At 43.2% G+C, this 18,155-nt stretch overlaps 1 protein-coding gene across 1 annotated transcript in view; it reads right to left on the bottom strand.

Annotated features, from left to right (window-relative positions):
- Window positions 1-15,283: 15,283 nt before the first annotated feature.
- The window catches only part of LOC136633012 (deubiquitinase DESI2-like), a 103,008-nt gene continuing 100,136 nt past the window's right edge, over window positions 15,284-18,155 (bottom strand). Inside the window, exons 4-5 of the mRNA XM_066608402.1 lie at window positions 17,465-17,606; window positions 15,284-15,914 (exon numbers count right to left, since the gene is read on the bottom strand). Of these exons, the coding sequence (XP_066464499.1) occupies window positions 15,651-15,914; window positions 17,465-17,606 (406 nt within the window). The 3' untranslated portion in view covers window positions 15,284-15,650. The remainder of the gene's footprint in view (window positions 15,915-17,464; window positions 17,607-18,155) is intronic.

Genomic DNA, 18,155 nt, shown 5'->3' with positions numbered 1-18,155 from the left:
ACGAGCGAAAGTGAGCCAAGAACTGAACGACGAACAGGAATCGTACGCTTTTTTCTTGTTGTTCACTTTATATGGACATAAAAAATATTGTTTGCTCGTTCAGTTATTGTTTGGTTTAAACAGCGAGCGTTCTGTCATTCTCATTCGCTAATATAGCGATAGGAAAGACTGAATGATGCTCTTTTGAATGAGCCAATGATGTATCTAAACAAGCTTAATGACAGCGAACAAACTAGCGCTGATGTAACTTGCTTGTTCAGACAAGAATCGACTCGTCTAAAAGGACCCTTAGCCTTGCCATGGCTCCCAGCTGAGGAAACAGCCAGATTACAGGTTTTAAGAGCTTTCTTCTTAAAGGCGTTGTCTGGGACTTTTACTATGGATGATATATTCTCAGAATAGGTTATCAATAGAGATGAGCGAGCGTGCTCGCTAAGGGCAAATACTCGAGCGAGTATTGCCTTTTGCGAGTACCTGCCCGCTCGTCTCAAAAGATTCGGGTGCCGGCGGGGCGGGGGTGAACAGTAAGTTGCGGGAGTGAGCAGGGGGGAGCGGGGGGGGGGGGAGAGAGAGAGATCTCCCCCCGTTCCTCCCCGCTCTTCCCCGCAGCTCCCCGCCCCCGCCGGCACCCGAATCTTTTGAGACGAGCGGGCAGGTAATCGCAAAAGGCAATACTTACTCGAGTATTTGCCCTTAGCGAGTACGCTCGCTCAACTCTAGTTATCAATAGTTGTTTGGCAGGAGTCCACCGCTTGGGATGCCTGTAGGTAAGCTGATCGCCGGGTCTACTGTCAGTGAAACGGTCAACAATTCGACGGCCCTTTTTGGTACTATAGGCACACCTTCCATTGAATTCAATGGAGGCGCAGGGATCGTGTACTACATTCTCAATTTCCCAAGCAGGAACTGCCATCTGCTCCACCAAAGATGGTTTGCACTACTCCCACAGAGGCTGTAAACAGCCAGATCTTCTGCAATATATGACTTCTGCCAGTTTTATTGCACACATCATAGGTTTAGAGCATCACACATTGCATATACACCTGGAACACAATGCAACTTCTAGGTTTATAATCCGCAGTATCCTTGTCGCTTTCCCCTACAAGGTTGTGTAGGGGGCGTCCTCTCCTGTTAGACTCATGATCTGGGTTTACAACCTGCAGTGTCCCTGTTACTTACTCTACCCAGGGTGTCGAGGGGGCGTCCTCCTTTGTCAGACTCATGACGGACACAGTCTGGTCTTTGCTTATCATTTGTCATTCAGTTTATGCAGACATAAAAATCAAATGGCAATCGGCCCGTGTAAACAGGCAGTCGTTCATCTATTGACGCCTGCCTTTTTACTGTGAATGGAGGCCAGAAGAGATCGGTGGCGCCCCACGCCTTCATTCAGTGATAATCTATGGGACAACTGTCAGGTGCTTAATTGCCTAACACTGATCCCGTATCAAAGGATCCTTGTAAACAGAACAATTAATCGTTGGAGCAAGCAAACGATGATTGAGTCATTGGCTTTCACTCCTTTTTGTATGCTTAAACAGTTTAAATGTTTTAATCATTTTTTGATCATAGCTCATTCAGGCTGGAAATGCTTGGGAATCACCTTTTACACAAAACAACTGGCTAACAACGAACAATTAGTTTCATGCCTGTATAAAATGAATGATGAACAAAAGCAACAAATTATCATTCATTATTCAATTAGTGACCATGTTTACACTTAATGATTAACATTCGTTTTCGAACAATTCAATGATTATTTGAACATGCTGCTGTGGTTCGGGCAGCATGAACCTGATGACACAATCCCTTTAGGCCGCTTTCATACGGGCAACAAAATCGCGCAATTTTCTCATGACGCAACAGTGCTACAAATCACATGTGTGTGAAGTCCATACTTTCCAATGGGTTCATTCACATAGCGATGTTTTGTAGGCTGCTACATTGCGAGAAAAAGAATTGCGGCATTCTCTATACAGCTGGATTTGCAATGTTTTGTAACCCAAGTTTCCCTTCCTTTGTGTTGCATCGCATCACACAAAATTGCAGTTTTCTTGCGGTGCAACTTTTACAGTGGGAAATCCTACTGTTTCCCCTAAAATAAGCCCTGGCTACATTAAAAAAAACAGTACATTACCTAACAGGCGCTTTCCACTCAGCCGTACTTCTCCTCCGCAGTTCCTTTGCACTTGTTTGTCTTCAGCCAGCGCTTCCTGGTCTTGGGTTCAAAAATCCCGCCTCTAAGAAGCACTGGCTCTGATTGGTCTTCGAGTGTCACGGCTCAGCCAATCACTGCAGCGCTCACATTGGATGGCTGTGATTGTTTCATTAAGCACTGCAGTGATTGGCCGAGCCACGGCGCTCAAGAACCAATCAGAGCCAGTGTTTCCTGGAGGCGGGATTTTTGAACCTCCTGATAAGGTAGTGCTGGCTGAAGACTACAAACGTGTGGCAGAACTGCCAGAGGAGAATTGAGGCGGAGCGGGCAGCGCCTGTTAGGTGTTGTTTTTTTGTTTTTGTTTTGTTTTTATGCAGCCAGGGCTTATTTTCAGGGTAGGGCTTATATTTCAAGCCCCCACGAACATCACGACAAAAGAGCACTTCAAAGTTACGCACATTTGTATCGCCACAAAATTGCGATAGCGCCGCGAGAAAATGCTGCAATATTCCACAGAACACAGCTGCGATTTTCTCGTGGTGATATTGCTGTCGCCATGTCAAAGAGGCCTTAAAAGTATGGAACAATAAAACAAAGCTAATGTTTCCAGTTTTTATGGAGCCGTAGGTGTTCCTGGTGTTGTGGTCGTGTAGATATATTTTCTTACAGTGCAGAATGCTAGTGGGTGTGATGTGTGAATGCATCCTCAAGAAGCAAAACTAGGAAAGGGTCTTTTTATACGCCGCAATCATAATGTGTTTTTTGTTTTTCACTACATATTTTTTGCTATGTTGTGAATACACCAAAGTGCACATACGGGTTTCTCTTCCACGCAAGGCGTGCAGCCAAAAAAGGTATTGCAAAAATGCGTTAGACAATAAACACTAGCTGTCTGTACGAATATACCCTTGAGCGATTTCACACGTGCCAAATGGCACAGTCTTTTGCGTACTGCAAAAACACAGGGGGTTTAACCAAGAATTGCTGCTGCGGTAGTCGCATAGGAAAAAGACTGTACTTTGTGTCTTACCAACCTTAAGGTCTATTCACACTTCAACCACTGTTTGTGCAAGGCACATTTTGCTTTAATTTTGCCACATTTGCAGCAAAAACCCCCAAACATTGTGATCTTTTAATTTTTTATGTATGGCATGGTCTGAAGACTATCTAGTGTCGCTTGTCATGATCGGCAGGGTGACAAAATTGAATTGGGTCATCCCAACCCAATTTTTTTTGTGCGTCCATGTGTGTGTCCCCTGCAACGAATGTGGCTCCGTTGCTAGCACTCTTGCCTTTGAGTACTGGGTCCTATGTTCAAATCTCATCACGTATTACATCTGCATAGACTATGAAAAAGTCTATCTAGATGTTGCCCTTGCTCAGATTTAAATCTACAACCCCAGCACTGCAAAGCTGCAGTACTAACAACGGAGCCACCACGCTTGCTTGTATATTCTGCTCTGCAGGAGTAGAACAACAACAATAATAAAAAACACAAAGAGATCATAAAAACAACATCCAGATGTTGACCTTGGTCAGAAATGAACCTAAAATTCCAGTGCAGTGCTAACAACTGAGCTACCGCACTTCTTTTCTCTCCCTTCTGCAGAAGTGGTAAAAATTGAGACAAAATAAGAATAATAAACACAAACAAAACTATACAAACTCCAGGCAGATGTTATCCATAAGAATCCCAGCACTACAAGGCAATAGTGCTAGTCGCTGAGCCACCAAGCTTCTTTCTTCTTCCTCTAGCTTCTTCTCCAGAGGAGGAGATGGAGAAAAAGAAGTAGTATAAGTAGAAAAGGTGTCCATAGTATCCTTCATCTCCTTTTTCCTTTTCCTTCTCCTACTATTTCCCCTTCTTATTCTTCTCATTCACGTTCTTATTATTCTCCTTCTCCATTCATGGAGGAGAATAAGAAGAAAGAAAGAAGAAGGAGATGGAAGAACAAGCATGGTGGCTCAGTCTTTAGCATTGCCTCGCTGGAGTTTTAGTTTTCTGTTTTATTCTTTCTGTTCTTCTTCTTTGTAGCAGAAAGTATAGGTGCGAATGAGTTGTTAGCACTGCTGCCTTGCAGTGCCGGAGTTGTAGATTCAAATCTGACCAAGGGTGACATCTGGATGTGTGCTAATTCTTGTTCTTCTCGTCCACAGCAGAGCAGTTGAGTGTGGTAGCTCTGTTGTTGGTGCTGCTACCTTGCAGTGCTGAAGTTGTAAGTTCAAATCTGAGCAAGGGTGAAATCTGGATGTGTTTTTTTGTGTGCTAATTCTTGTTGTTCTTCTCGTCCACCGCAGAGCAGCCAAGCGTGGTGGCTCAGTTATTAGCTCTGCTGCCTTGCAGTGTTGGAGTAGTAAGTTCAAACCTGAGTACGGGCAACATCTGTGTGAGTTTTTCAAATCCTTAATGGGATTTTAACTTAGGACCCAGCACTGAAAGGCAAGCGTGCTAACAGCTGATGAGCCACATTAATGAAAAAAAGCACACGCATAAGTATGTTATTGAAGACTATTTTTACTACTATTGATTTCAGTGGGAGTCAGAATTGCCTATTGCGATTCATGATCATTTTTATGAAATCAGGTTGTGTACTCCGACCCGAATATTCCATTAATTTCTGAAGACTATTGACATCCATGTTGGAGGTTACCATTAGAAGATTCTCAGAAAGATTTTCCAGCATATAGTTCTATTTTTTTCCATTAAAATGTCGAAGACCATGACAAAAAACTCAGTGGATCCTATGATAGTTAATACGGTCCGTCGGCAATTTTGGTGTCTGCCACATGACATTCAGCACCGTCTCACAAAACAGAGCAGAATAGCGGATGTGCTTACAGTGCTTCAACGGAGATATGAGCGAGGTCGAATTCTGGAGTCCAGGCTGTCCAACTTCCACAGGTTTGTATGGGTCCAAATCTGTTTTCAGCTCCTGAATATAAACAATGGAGCAGATTCATCTTCTCTGCCATATTTATGAAGCCTCGGCACCAGTTTATTCAATTTGATGGAAGACGTGGACTGGGCTTTAGAGTTGCACTGAGAACAATTCATTTACAAAAGATTTTTGACAGCTTTTTGTAACTAGAACTAGTAACTAGTGTAGAAAATGAACACCATGTCATGGTGTTATTGTACCATTTCACTTTTCAGTAGGATGTGTCCCTATTAGAGATGAGCGAGCATACTCGCCTTAAGGGCAATTACTCGAGCGAGCATTGCCCTTAGCGAGTACCTGCCCGCTCGAGAGAAAAGATTCGGCTGCCGGCGGCAGGGGAGAGCGGGGAGGAACGGAGGGGAGATCTCTCTCTCCCTCTCTCCCCCCCGCTCACTGCCGCAAATCACCTGTTACCGGCGCCGGCAGCCGAACCTTTTTTTCTCGAGCGGGCAGGTACTCGCTAAGGGCAATGCTCGATCAAGTAATTGCCCTTAGCGAGTATGCTCGCTCATCTCTAATACCTATACACTCGGACGGTATCAGCAATGATTGAACAGTATCAGACTCTGTAGAGACAAATCCCAAGGCTAAGGAAAGAACAGAGGAACTGATTTTTAGTCGAATCACATAAAAGAATATGTGCTGACACGTGTATCCTAATGCCATCATCCCTTGCAGGATTAGTCTGGAAGAATTGGACATTTAATTAAATGACAAAATCTGTTGTTCCTTTATGAGTTTTTTTTTAATATGTTTTGTTTTTGTCCTTTGAGAAATTTAATTGAAAACTTCACCACTTCTGTCAGTAGAGGGACCCAATGTCTCATTACTTTAGGCTTCATGGAAACATTTCCTGCACATGAACAGAAGAGATAAGGAACTGGGACTGAGTAATTGAATTCCATTCATTCTTTCACTGCAGGAAAGTTACCCAAGTCTGGACTAACTTTGTAAACATACTCCATTTTACCTTTTCGATAGGTATAAAGTTAGTAAACACCCCACCATCACCCACACACAGCCAATTATAGGTGAATACTATAAGCGCTTTCACTCACCCCAGAATATTTTGCAATACCCTGTGGAATATTCCACCTCAGCAGTCATGTGCCATATTTACTGGTATTGCTAAGCATGTCATTGCTGGCAGCTTGTAAACAAAAAACAGTGGGGACAGGCAGGGCATCCGTGAGGACTAAACTTGGCCTCTGGCACATTATCGTATTTTGAAGGAACGTGCTATGTGTGTAGTTTCACTAACAGCACATAGTCCCATTATAACCTATGAGACTATACATATGGACAAAATTTTTATATGAACCCACAATCTGCGTGAAAAGACTCATGGCATGTTTTATTCTTGTCCATTACACAGATGAGAAATAGGGCATGTTAATGTGCTGTGTCTGTTGTGGCAAGGTAGTAGCAAGAGCGGACTGTACGCCTTGGTTCACACAGGGCGGATTTGCTGCTGTTTTGGCGCAGTTTGCCGTTGCATATCCGCACTGCGGCAAAACCGCTGCGTTTGCAGTGCAATGCTGTACAAATGTGTTTGGGCAAAAAGCTGTTCTCACAGGATGGATTTTTTTCCGCACTGCCGCATTGCGGAAATGCAGCTGCGGTGCGGTTTTTCTAGATACAGCATGTCAATTCTTTTGACTTTTCCGCAGCGCTTTTTTGTCCATAGACCTCTATGGACGCAGCAAAATAGGCTGCAAAAGTAAAAAAAAACGCTGCGGAAAAAAACGCTTGCGGATTTTCAGCGCGGAAAATCCGCTAGAATATCTGCAAGACAAAAATAACCTTTGAAGCGGTTTTGCTGCAGAAGCAGTTCTGCGGCAAAACCGCAACGAAAAAAACATCCGCCCTGTGTGAACCCAGCCTAGAGGGTCTTGGTGTGCAGATTTCTGCTTTTGTTGAGCCTGTCTGAAAGGGTTAACACCTGCTGGGTGTGGCAGGAAACCATAAAAGCCTGTTCCTGGCACACTCAAGAGGGAGAAGTTGGCTGAGAGAGCCAGAGGTCCAGTGTGGTGGACTGTGAAGAAGCCGCATCAGGGACTTGGAGCTTGAGGTCCGGTGCGGACCAGTTGGGCCTGTCACCTGTCTGATGGAGGAGGACACCCTCCAGACGCCCCAGGCGGGGTTAGTAACGGGACCCTTTGGGTTGTGTACCCTGAACATTGTAAATGGACTATATGATATGCCGTGTATGCTGTGACGTTGTTATTCTGATGATTAAATGCTGACAGGCGCCAGATTATAAAAGAAAAGCAAGTCTCTTGGAGCCTATTTTTACGTGAGGTGCGCCATTTCCGGTCCGAAAGGTAGGATATCTGCAGACGAGTCACCCCAACTTGCCACGCTGTATATACTGGACAGCACACAGATGGGTGTCAATGTGCTGTCCTCTGCATGTTGCGCCCAAGTCTATTTGATGCAACTCGCACTACGATTACTGCACATTAGCCTTAGGCCACTCTTACACAATGGAGTTTTTTTTTTTTTTTGCTGCATGCTATGCGGGTGCAAAATGCGTAGCACTAAACCTCCATGCATTTCAATGCCATATACTACATTGTTTTCCATAAAAAAATGTCTATTCCACTATATAAAAGGCCTTGTTTGTGTGATTTAACAGCTCTTTCTCCTGGATTATCAGATGTCACTTGCATATTCATATTTGTCAGGATCAGTCGATGTGGACCCACTGTGTCACACACTGATTTGACTTTGGTCCAAAGTCCAGAGGTGATATCTGAAGAACTCCAGTCTTCACTCTTTCACCCCACCATTCAGGATCTGGTCTTCACTGCACGGTCCCAGGTCGTTACAGTGGAAGTGGTCCCAGTTATGTGGCAGCTCATGCTACAATAAACCAAGTCAGAACAATCTGTATCAAGGCAGGCAGTGTATCTTCAACATGAGGACCAGTCCATAGGTAAGTACACACATAGCAGATTCAACACGGTACAAACAGGTCAGGAGTTGGGAGAAGCGGCAGGCAAGTGAATGGTTAAAACAACAAGTCGAGGTCAGGAGTGGAGAATGCAGAGGGCTCAGGAAGTCAGCACAAATGAACAGCACTTTCAGCTGGACCAGAAAGACAAAAAGCTGAGGAACATTCCTGTGCCTGAAATAACCAGAGGTGCTCCTTGATTGTGGCAAGGGATGAATTAGGAAGATGTAGGCATGGCACCCTTGAAGCAGCAAAGAGACAAGGATGGCACCACAGCCAGTTGCCTGCAGTGAAGAGGACGTGCGTTTCGTCCACCAATGGAGGCAAGTGAGGCAGGATGACTGCTGCAAATTGTAACAGTCAGTTGTCTTATGGTATGTTAGTTTCGTTATTATGGATGAAATAGACATTACTAGATAAACGCATTGCCAAAAGTTTTGCAGTGGGTCCATGTCTAAGGGATTGTTGCTATTTTTCATCTAGGAATTATTAATTATAGTATTTGGGGGCCTAGAGACCCCGACCCTTCCAACATCGTCCTATAACTCTACCAATATATTCTCCTGTAGATATTTGTACATTTCAGGTCCATCTATCCAGTACTAGGACTTTACCAATGGACACCACAGGCTTTCTAGCTCTGCTATCACCATTGGCGCTTGTAGCATCTCCTTTTGTTTTATGCTGAAGAAAGCTAAATAAACCATATCCAAAAAAACAAATTCTATCCGAGGGGTCAGATTATTGGTGTACATCGCTTTTTATAATACAACACAAATTCCAACATTATTTTATCTTGATCTGTCACGTTTTCTTTTCCCAAGGATCTAATACTGTGACACATCTAGCAAGGCATCAACCATGGGTTTTTACTTCTGTTGGCTCTTGACCTTTAGGAGCTGGCTAGAGATGAGCAAGCATCGCTCTGCAAGTAACTGCATACTCGTCCGAGCAAATGGTGGGGGTGAGTGGGGGGTGGGGGGAGAGAGATCTCTCTTACTTTCCCCTCCGTTCCCCCCCCCCCCCCCCCGCACATTTGCTCGGACGAGTATGCAGTTACTCGAGAAGAGTGCTGCTCTCTCGAGTATCTGACCTTACCGAGCGTGCTCGCTCATCTCTAGAGCTGGCATCTATATCGGAGAATCCTTTACCCAGGCCTGGCATAAATAAGATTCTTTTGTAAGTTTGTTTGCATGCAGCTTGTAAATGTAATCAAGAATGTTTCCACTCCCTACCAGCAAGCAGAGATCTTGCAAATTGTGCAGAATTAATACAAAAAGTTTATTATAGCATTGTATCTGTATCATGTTTTACTTTTTTACTATAGAACAATTTTTTAAATTTATATAAAACCAGAAAAGCCCTTTTTAGTGCTGGAATATCCACTCTACTGGTTTCAGTTATTCCAATTGATATCTTTATCGCAGATTCCACATTACATATGCCAGAAGCAAGATGGACCATGATGTTTTCTAATCTCGGATTACAATAAATTCTCCATGTAACAATATTCATTCCTTATTGTGTAGGTCACGGCCATGACCAGTCTTGTGACAACAAGTAATTACATTGAGGTTTATCTGATTTCATTGCAAGGAAGGTAAGGAAAACTAATGATTTGGCTTCCATTTATTGTAGTAGTTTTAGGTGTTTTTAAAATCAATATTTTGACTACAAAGGAGATCTTACTTTTTAATTTCCTTAATCTGTTCCGGTGGAACATAATCAGATGGCCACAAAGCAAAGTTTGTGTAGGACCTCTCCCCACCTACCATGTGCTATTAACAATTCTGTTGTCTGCTCATATGGCGGAGAGCCACTGGGCCTTAGTGTGATTTCTATCTGCACATCCCATGTAGCTACAACATAAGGTAATGCAGTCACGTCAATCATACAACACATAATGTAAACGTTTTTAGCACTGATGCATCACACAATAGCTGTTTCATGATTTTGGAGAAGATCCAAATGACCAAATCCATTAATTTTTCACATTTAAAACACAAGTGCCAATATTCAAGCTAGATAGGATGTAGATATTGATGTTTTTGTATCCATGCAAGCTCTCTGCGACAAGAATGCAACTGATAAACATGTTTTCAACTGCATAAAGCCCTTTTTTAATGCTGTTGCAGATGGGGCTCCTTAAAAAAAGTAGCCCATGCTTCTAGATTAACAGGGGTAAGGAATGCTATCTTTTCTCCTTAGGGAGAGCACCTAGAAGATGAGTGAGTGAGGTGACTCAGGCCCCTTGTCCACGGCCGAGGCAGAATATTGCTAGCGATATTTTGCCGCGGGGGAGGAGGGGGGAGCGCTGACAGGTCTCCGAGGTTAGCCTATCAGATAGATAGGCTCACCCTGGAGAACCGCGGCAATCGCAGCATGCCGCGATTTAAATCCAGCTTGTTGACAACGGCGCTGCGCTTTCCATAACAACGTTGATCCAGGGATTATTCTGACTGCCATTATGGAGCCAGGATGGAATTGTTTTCCCCAAATGGGCTAAATTGGCTTCTGCCTCATTGGTTTTTTTTTGCCTTCCTCTGGATCAACAAGGCAGGGGGGGTGAACTAGATGGACATTGTCTCCCTTCAGCCCAACCTACTATGTTACTATGTAATGTTAGACTCTTTTTGCAAGCCTTGTAACATTGACTGGGAATTGAAAGCCAAGCCAGAATCCATACACAGGCACACTGATGAGAGGCAAGCTACTAGAAACAGCTGTCTGTGTATGGATGCTGGCTTGACTTTCAATTCCCTGTCATTGTTACAAGGCTTGTATAAAGAGTCTAACATTGACTTGCAGGTATTATGCCTTCCAATAGGTGGTGCTGCAGAGGTATTGTTCCATCTTCCTTATTTTTTAGATTAACACTCATGTCCAATTGCAGCAAGTGAAACATACTGAATTCCCTCTCCAGTTTATTGTATCATGGGTAATTGAAGTGTATGACCACTGATGATCTCATAATTTGTTAGGTTTGTCACGTTGACACATCTGTATTTTGCATATGCTGTGAACAAGCAGCAGTAAAGGTTGTACTGATCGTATTAAAAATCACATATCATGTCTATGTCAGTCTGTGTCTATGCAGCCGTAGCTCTGCTGACTATCTCTATTTTCATATATACTTCTTGATACGTTCGTGGGCGCAAGTGAGCACCAGCCCCACATGAATGTTATCGGAGATAGGGACTGCCAGCAGGAGCCAAACACTCACCTTGCATACCAGCACATATAACAGATGGAAATGCTATGAACGTATGAGGTATTGGTTCGTGGATTGGCCAAGTCACTTAAACCCACAAGCCCCTACAAGGCTCCTCGTTGTCTTGCAGGTCCATAAACTAGCAAGACAACTGACCCCAATCTGCAGGGAGAAGGGCAGGACCCTACCTATAAGCGGGGTGATCACCTCAATAAATGCGGCCCTGCCCTGGAACCTTGGTCCTGACTATCCCTGAGGGGCTAATACACAGAACCAGACAGACTGACAAACAAGACACAAACACACACCAACACACTAGGGTTAACATGCAAGACAGAACAACCAAATAGAATAGGACAGTTCACTCCCCATGTCTAGCCACCAGCACAGACATACAGAATATGACACTGTTCACACCATATACATAGAACAGGGCTATCCACACCTAATGTCTGGCCACCTGCACATACACTGGACAAACCACTGTTCAAACACATAGCACATGTACAGGCATGCAAGACCGGATACCAGTTTTCTCTTGCAGAGGGTGGATATTTATCTGCAACCAGTCTGGTGGTGTTTGTCTAGCAGGAGATCACCACACCCAGCCAGCTCAATCATTCCACACCTGTGGGGCTGTGCTGCTAGAAACCTATGTGGTACAACAGATCTCAGCTAGCACAACACGTCTGTTCACATGTATGAGCTCTCCTTTTATGCAACTTCTAGCTTAGTAAATCTGTAAAGTGGGTGGTCTCCTCCATTCACTATCAGTGGGTGGGTCAAACCTAACATCACCCATTGACAGTGAGTGGAAGAGTCTCCCTACATGACAGATTTTCTGTGCCAAGAGCCTCATCTAAGAAGAGCCTATATAGGTGAACAGGGGGTAAGTATTAAGAAAAGACTGGCAGTTGTGGAATCAGCAGAGCTGTGGTTGCTGGTTGCAAAGCTATGCAACCAGACCCATTGGTGTACCTATGCGGGATGCAGGGGATGCGGTTGCACTCGGGCCCAGGAGCCTTAGGGGACCTATAAGGCCTCTCTTCTCCATATAGGGAGCCCAGTACTATGAATAAAGCATTATAGTTGGGGGCCCTGTTACAGGCTTTGCATTGGGGCCCAGGAGCTTCAAGTTACGCCTCTGACCAGACCCACTGAAATAGAGACATGACAGGTCCTCTTTAAAGCAGTTACCGCATATTTACAGAGATTTAACTATCTTGTATGATTTACAATTCAATTGCTATAATTACTTTAACCATAATATTCATATACATCAAACATTCAGTTGGTTGTTTGCATTTTGCAAAATGAAGATCATGGAATACGTTTACTTCTTAGCATTTGTGAAGAAGTCCAACACAGACAAATGGCTTGAAAGGATTAAAACTGACACAAGATCTACTGGAGATGTTGTGGACCCTCTGGATTCCCAACATACCATATATGACATGGAGCTAAATTGGGGTGTGGAGTCTAATAGATTGTGAGTTCATCACCATTAACCTCTATAAAGAGGTGTGGTGGTAAGTTTGTGCAGGGTGCAAGTATGGCGACCTCCACGGATGCCACCAACACAGGCCAAAATGTAATTAATGTCCCAAATGGACAAATATAGACTTATATCACAAAAACACAGGGAACATAAGATAGGGCAAGTAAAGGTAACAGAAATATGGGGACAGGAACGCTATCCCCTGGATAGGCGAGGCGCTACATCAGGAACCTAGATGGAGAAATAGGAAAGATGATTAACGTAGACGGAAAGAGCAAAGTATATAACAGCATTTGGGTAGAAGTGAATAAGCCCCACACAGAATAAATAACCACAGATACTTAGCTGACCAGAGTCCGCTGCCTCACCAAGTATAGACGCAGAGCAATAACCGGTGCCCATGTAGAGGCGGACCTGGAATAAGTGTACTTCCATTATGGCTGGCTAAGGAAAAAAACCTCCTTGCTGCCAAATCAGTCCACACACCACAGAAGATATTTTAGCATGTTTGTGCAGAAGGGCAAATTATACACTGAACCCACTGAGGGATTTCAACAGATAACCAGAAGAAGGTGCTCATCGGTGCCAGTGCCGAATGACAGGGTGCATGTGCTGAAGGCGCAGTCACATGGGCAGGGGTGTATATCATGAGGTCACCCCAGCCCCACTTCCTTATTGCAGCTGATGCGCCACAATATGTGGATTGTCCCACAGGGAATCCCCAGGTTGCTACTGGAGTCGTTTCTGTTGACGATAGATATGTCAGAGTGTAGACATCAATTTGTAGTACCAAAACAGTTGGCAGGAAACACAGATGGGCAAAAGTAAGGGCAGGCAGAGTTCAGTCATAAGCGAGTGGTAGACAGAGGTTTGGACAGGCACTGGCAATAATTGCGGCTAGCTAACAAGCCGATTCGATGCCAAACAAATCAGGAAACATTAGAATAGGACATGCAAAAAGTTTTTTTCATGTGGACCATAGGTCCGTGTGAAAAGAATGGCAGTGTGCATAGCCCCATAGGCTATAATGAGTCAGTGTGCTGTCGTGAAATTAATATGGACAGCACAAGAACCCAAATACCCTAGTGTGCACTCGGCCTAAAGAAGTCTTTAGGAAATCCTTGCTTCTATAGTAGACCAGCAGCCTGAATTAAATGCATGATTGCTTAGTATTCACTGTTCATTTCCAGCAAGTGTTATTAGAGGAATACATTGATTTGAGAGTGTATACTGGACAAAGGACATTATTCACACAAAACCTGTGCTAAAGACTTTGTTACTGTTCTTCACATTCTACTCTTTTATTGTTACACTTCTGTGAAATTTATACAAATAAATTTATTAAAGCCAACAAAACAAACAAAAATAAATTTAGTTTTTTTTTGCATAAGAATTGATGTGTGATGTTTCCAGAAATCATTGTTTTGCCATCGGTGATGTATATTAACTGGAGCCTTTCCATATAATTATCTGTAATGAATAATAATCTGTAGCTTCCATAAAAAGAGTTATCCAGTCAGTAGGAGCATCATTTCTTAGGGCATGGCGGAATTTGACACAGATTTTACTATTGATTCATATGCGGATTTAGCCCTGTGAATGAGCAAAATCATTCCGATGCTGAATTTCCATTGTGATTCTGCGTGGTTCCGCCTTAAGTGACATGACACTTTTTAAATGGAACATTCACAGGGCTAAATCTGTATGTGAAACCATGGCAGAAATTCACAGCTTGGCCACGGATTTCTGCCACATTTTTAAAGGTGGAATCCACGTGGAAAAATCCACATTGGATTCTGCAGTGCGGACATACCCTTAAAGTGTACTTAATGCTTTCGACCGCCAGAACTTAAAGCAGTGAATTTGAGGCCCTTAGTTTAGCTACAGCTGGCGCCCCCTGGTCCATGTAGCATGTTGTGTAGATCTTCCGCTCCACATACTTGGGGCTGTATTTGCTGTAGACCCTCTTTTTTCGTCTTGAACTTATTGATAGGCTGCCTGTCAAAAAAAACCTACAGTGATTGCTTTAAAGAGGACCTGTCAGCTCTCATGGCTTGTATGTCACAATATAGAATTGCATTCCGAACAATATAGCAATTTTAGAGCATTAGAACTCTGCTTTGTGCTCTGTTATTCCTTTGGGAAGTGTTTGACAATTGGATGTTACCATTTTCCTTGGTAATTGGGCATGCTCCTATACAGTCCAATCAGTGTTGTCAGTATTGGACTTGGGACACACCTTATTGACAAAGGGAATAGTAAAACTCTTAGCCCTCAATTTACATGTCATAGTCTTCAATGGCTGGTTGCTGCTAACCAGGATATTTGACTACTGTAACCAATCAGTGGCCACAGCAGTGACCCTCTATTGTGAGTGATTGGCTGCAGCAGTCACATGTCGTAGTCAGCAGCAATCAGGAAGGACAGAGTGGTTGTGAAGCAATAATAAGTCATGGGAAAACCCCTTTAAGATATGTATACAAGTCACCAACGTGTCCCAAAGGCACAATTTCAAACCAAATTATTATCCTTTGTATCCCATCCATTTATTATAGTTAGAATCCAAAGACTTAGTGACACTCATCAAAATCCCTCCTGTGTAGGTGTGATGTGCATTAAATGAAAAAGTGAAAAAAAAACACACATTAGGAAAATGCAGCAAACACATGAATTCCTTGGGAATTAATCTACGAAAGAAAATTGTTGCTTTTTGCATAATTATGATCCTTTTAAAATGCAAAGAATCACACTGTGGGAGAGAGGAGTCATGGAAAAGGCAAATCCCCAAATAAAAATCTGATTAAACCAGATAATGAGTGTACTTGACTTGGAAATAGGTAAATGTCCCATCTTGTAAATCAAAAGAGAGTCCTGAAGAACAGAGTCATTTACACTCTAGTGTGTCTACAGGTTCGTGAAGCCCCAGCTGAGGCAGTTGTGGTTGTTGTGCCCCCTGCCACATTCGATGTAGATGGAGAGTCCTCATCTGTTGTGTCTCCTTGATCTTCTCGCTGGAGGCCGAGGGTGATGTGACTCTGTAGAGCTGCTGGTGTCAACCATTCTTTAGGTAGGCAACTCTGGAGAAATGGTATGCACGAGCTGAAGTAAGCTAAACGGTTAACCCAACGTGGGATTTCCTTTCCGCACAGCATCTGGAATAACAGTATAAATCCATATGAAGGGATTTAAAGTGCAGTTTGAGTAACATCAAATCTGTTTAACCCCCTACAGTTTAGGATGAGCTCTGTTTGTTCTGTAGGAAAAGAACATTACAGTTTTGGATAAAAACAGCTCATTCTACCTCAAACAGCTGTAGCTCCAATTCTGTCAGCACTATCAACGTGATTTTGGTAATTCTTGGCTTTAAAATGACAACAAAAACATGTTAGTCGTACTTACAGAACCAGAGCTACAGTAGCTTGAAGAATATTGAATCAGGAATATTGAATTCACAGCTGTCACTTTTCAGAAAGTGTGCACAGCAGGGAGGGAGGAAAGGGGGGGGAGAGCAGGCAGCACACAATGATCTGTGATTCTACTATACATCTCCCTGTTCCAGGGTTGAAAAACATAGACTTTTCTTCATGTTATCACCCCTAATCAATCAGAGACCATCTTTGCTCTCTGTTTGTCGTATATGGGGGTTTTTATCCCAGAAAATCAATGAAAAGATGAAAATTTGCTCTCTAATCACTCCTCTACATCATGATTGCTGTGATTGGGGCTCAGCCAATCACAGGCAGCGCTTGGTCATTCATTGAATTCAATCAATGGTGCACGCAGGTCCTATCTTTTACAGGAGCGCGCGTTTGCACACCTGTAAAACACGGACATGTATACACACCATAGGGAACCAATGGTTCAAATAAACGCATGGTTTTGTGCGCACAATTGACACGCTTGTCTGAATCCACCCTTAATTAAACCCTTATAAATGTGGTGTTATCGTAATCATAATAACTGGGAGAACAGAGTTAACAATATACTGTATTTTGCCACATGGTGAACCCTGAAGAATAAAACTCAAACAATTAATAAAAAGTCTTTAAAAGTTATCCTAAAAGTTATTCAATTTATTATATGTACCGGAAATTAGTTCTAATAAAAATTAGAACTCGTGTTGCAAAATACAAGGTCTCATACAGCTACATAAAAAAAATATATATATATATATGACCACTGGAACCCAAAAGCAGAAGTGATTTACTGGCTCTAAAGGCTAAAATTAGTTATGTCCCTAACGGGTTAAAGATGTACTTAGGGCGACTGAGTTCTGCGCCAAATATATTTACATGAGACCTAAATTAAAGATCTACCATAAAAAAACTGACATTTTTGGGAGGGTTTTTCCAGATTTAATGTGACCGTAGGGGAGTTAAGATCAACAAATGCCCTATATATGATTTCCATAAGGCAGTTCAGTCTAATGCAGGGGTGTGCTGGGTGCCAGGTGGGCACCAACAAACCATTCTGCTTTGGCCAGAGTTTTTAAACACAAGTGTAGGACCACAAAGTGGATCTTTTTCCCTGGTAAAGGCAAATACAGCTACAAATGCCTTTCTACAACCACAATATTCCAATCAAATTCCATCCTCCTGATTAAGTGAAATGAGAGAAGAAACCAGGCATGTAGTTATCAAGAGCGGGCAACTGATCTGAATGCAGACAAGTATCAGGCAGTGGGAGTCACCATGTTACTAACCTCAGCCAGAGCAGCAGAGAAATGATTGCAATTTTTGTGCATTAAGTGATACGCGTTGCCCTTGTATTCCTTCCCCAGCTCCTCCATGATGTTATCAATGTCTTCTTCTGTGAAATCTGTTGTGCCAAGTGCAATAGCTTCCCTGTGGTGGACACAAATAGTAGACATACCAGAAGATCACTCTCACTAAGGCTGGAGTATCTTATGCCTGTTTAAAGGGGTTTTCCGGGACATGAAAAAAAGTTAAACACTCTTAAAATGAAGACGCGGGTGCCGCCCTATCACGATGGGATAGGAAGCCAGAAAAACTGCGGGAAGTCACATGCCGTACATTGTGCACGTGACTGCATAGCCACTCACAGGCTTCAGCGGCCATAGAAGAATTGCATCTGAAGCCTGTGAGTGAGTATGTGCACAATGAACAGTATGTGGCAGCCTGCCGCTTCTTCTTGGTACCGTGCAATGGGCATCAGGGCTGCAGCCAGGGTAGTACCTACAGGGAATGCGGAGGATGTGGTTGCAGCTACAGGGGATGCAGAGGAAGCACCTGGGCTAGCGAACTTTAGGGGGTCAATAAGGCCTCTCTTCTCCATATAGGGAGGCCAGTACTATGAATAAAGCACTATATTTGGGGGACCTATTACAAATTTTGCATTGGGGACCAAAAGCTTTAAGTTACGCCTCTAGCTGC

Source organism: Eleutherodactylus coqui, chromosome 6, assembly GCF_035609145.1.
Source record: "Eleutherodactylus coqui strain aEleCoq1 chromosome 6, aEleCoq1.hap1, whole genome shotgun sequence".
Lineage (NCBI taxonomy): Eukaryota > Metazoa > Chordata > Amphibia > Anura > Eleutherodactylidae > Eleutherodactylus > Eleutherodactylus coqui.
Note: the sequence above shows the minus strand (reverse complement) of the source record. Positions and strands in the feature narration are given on the sequence as shown.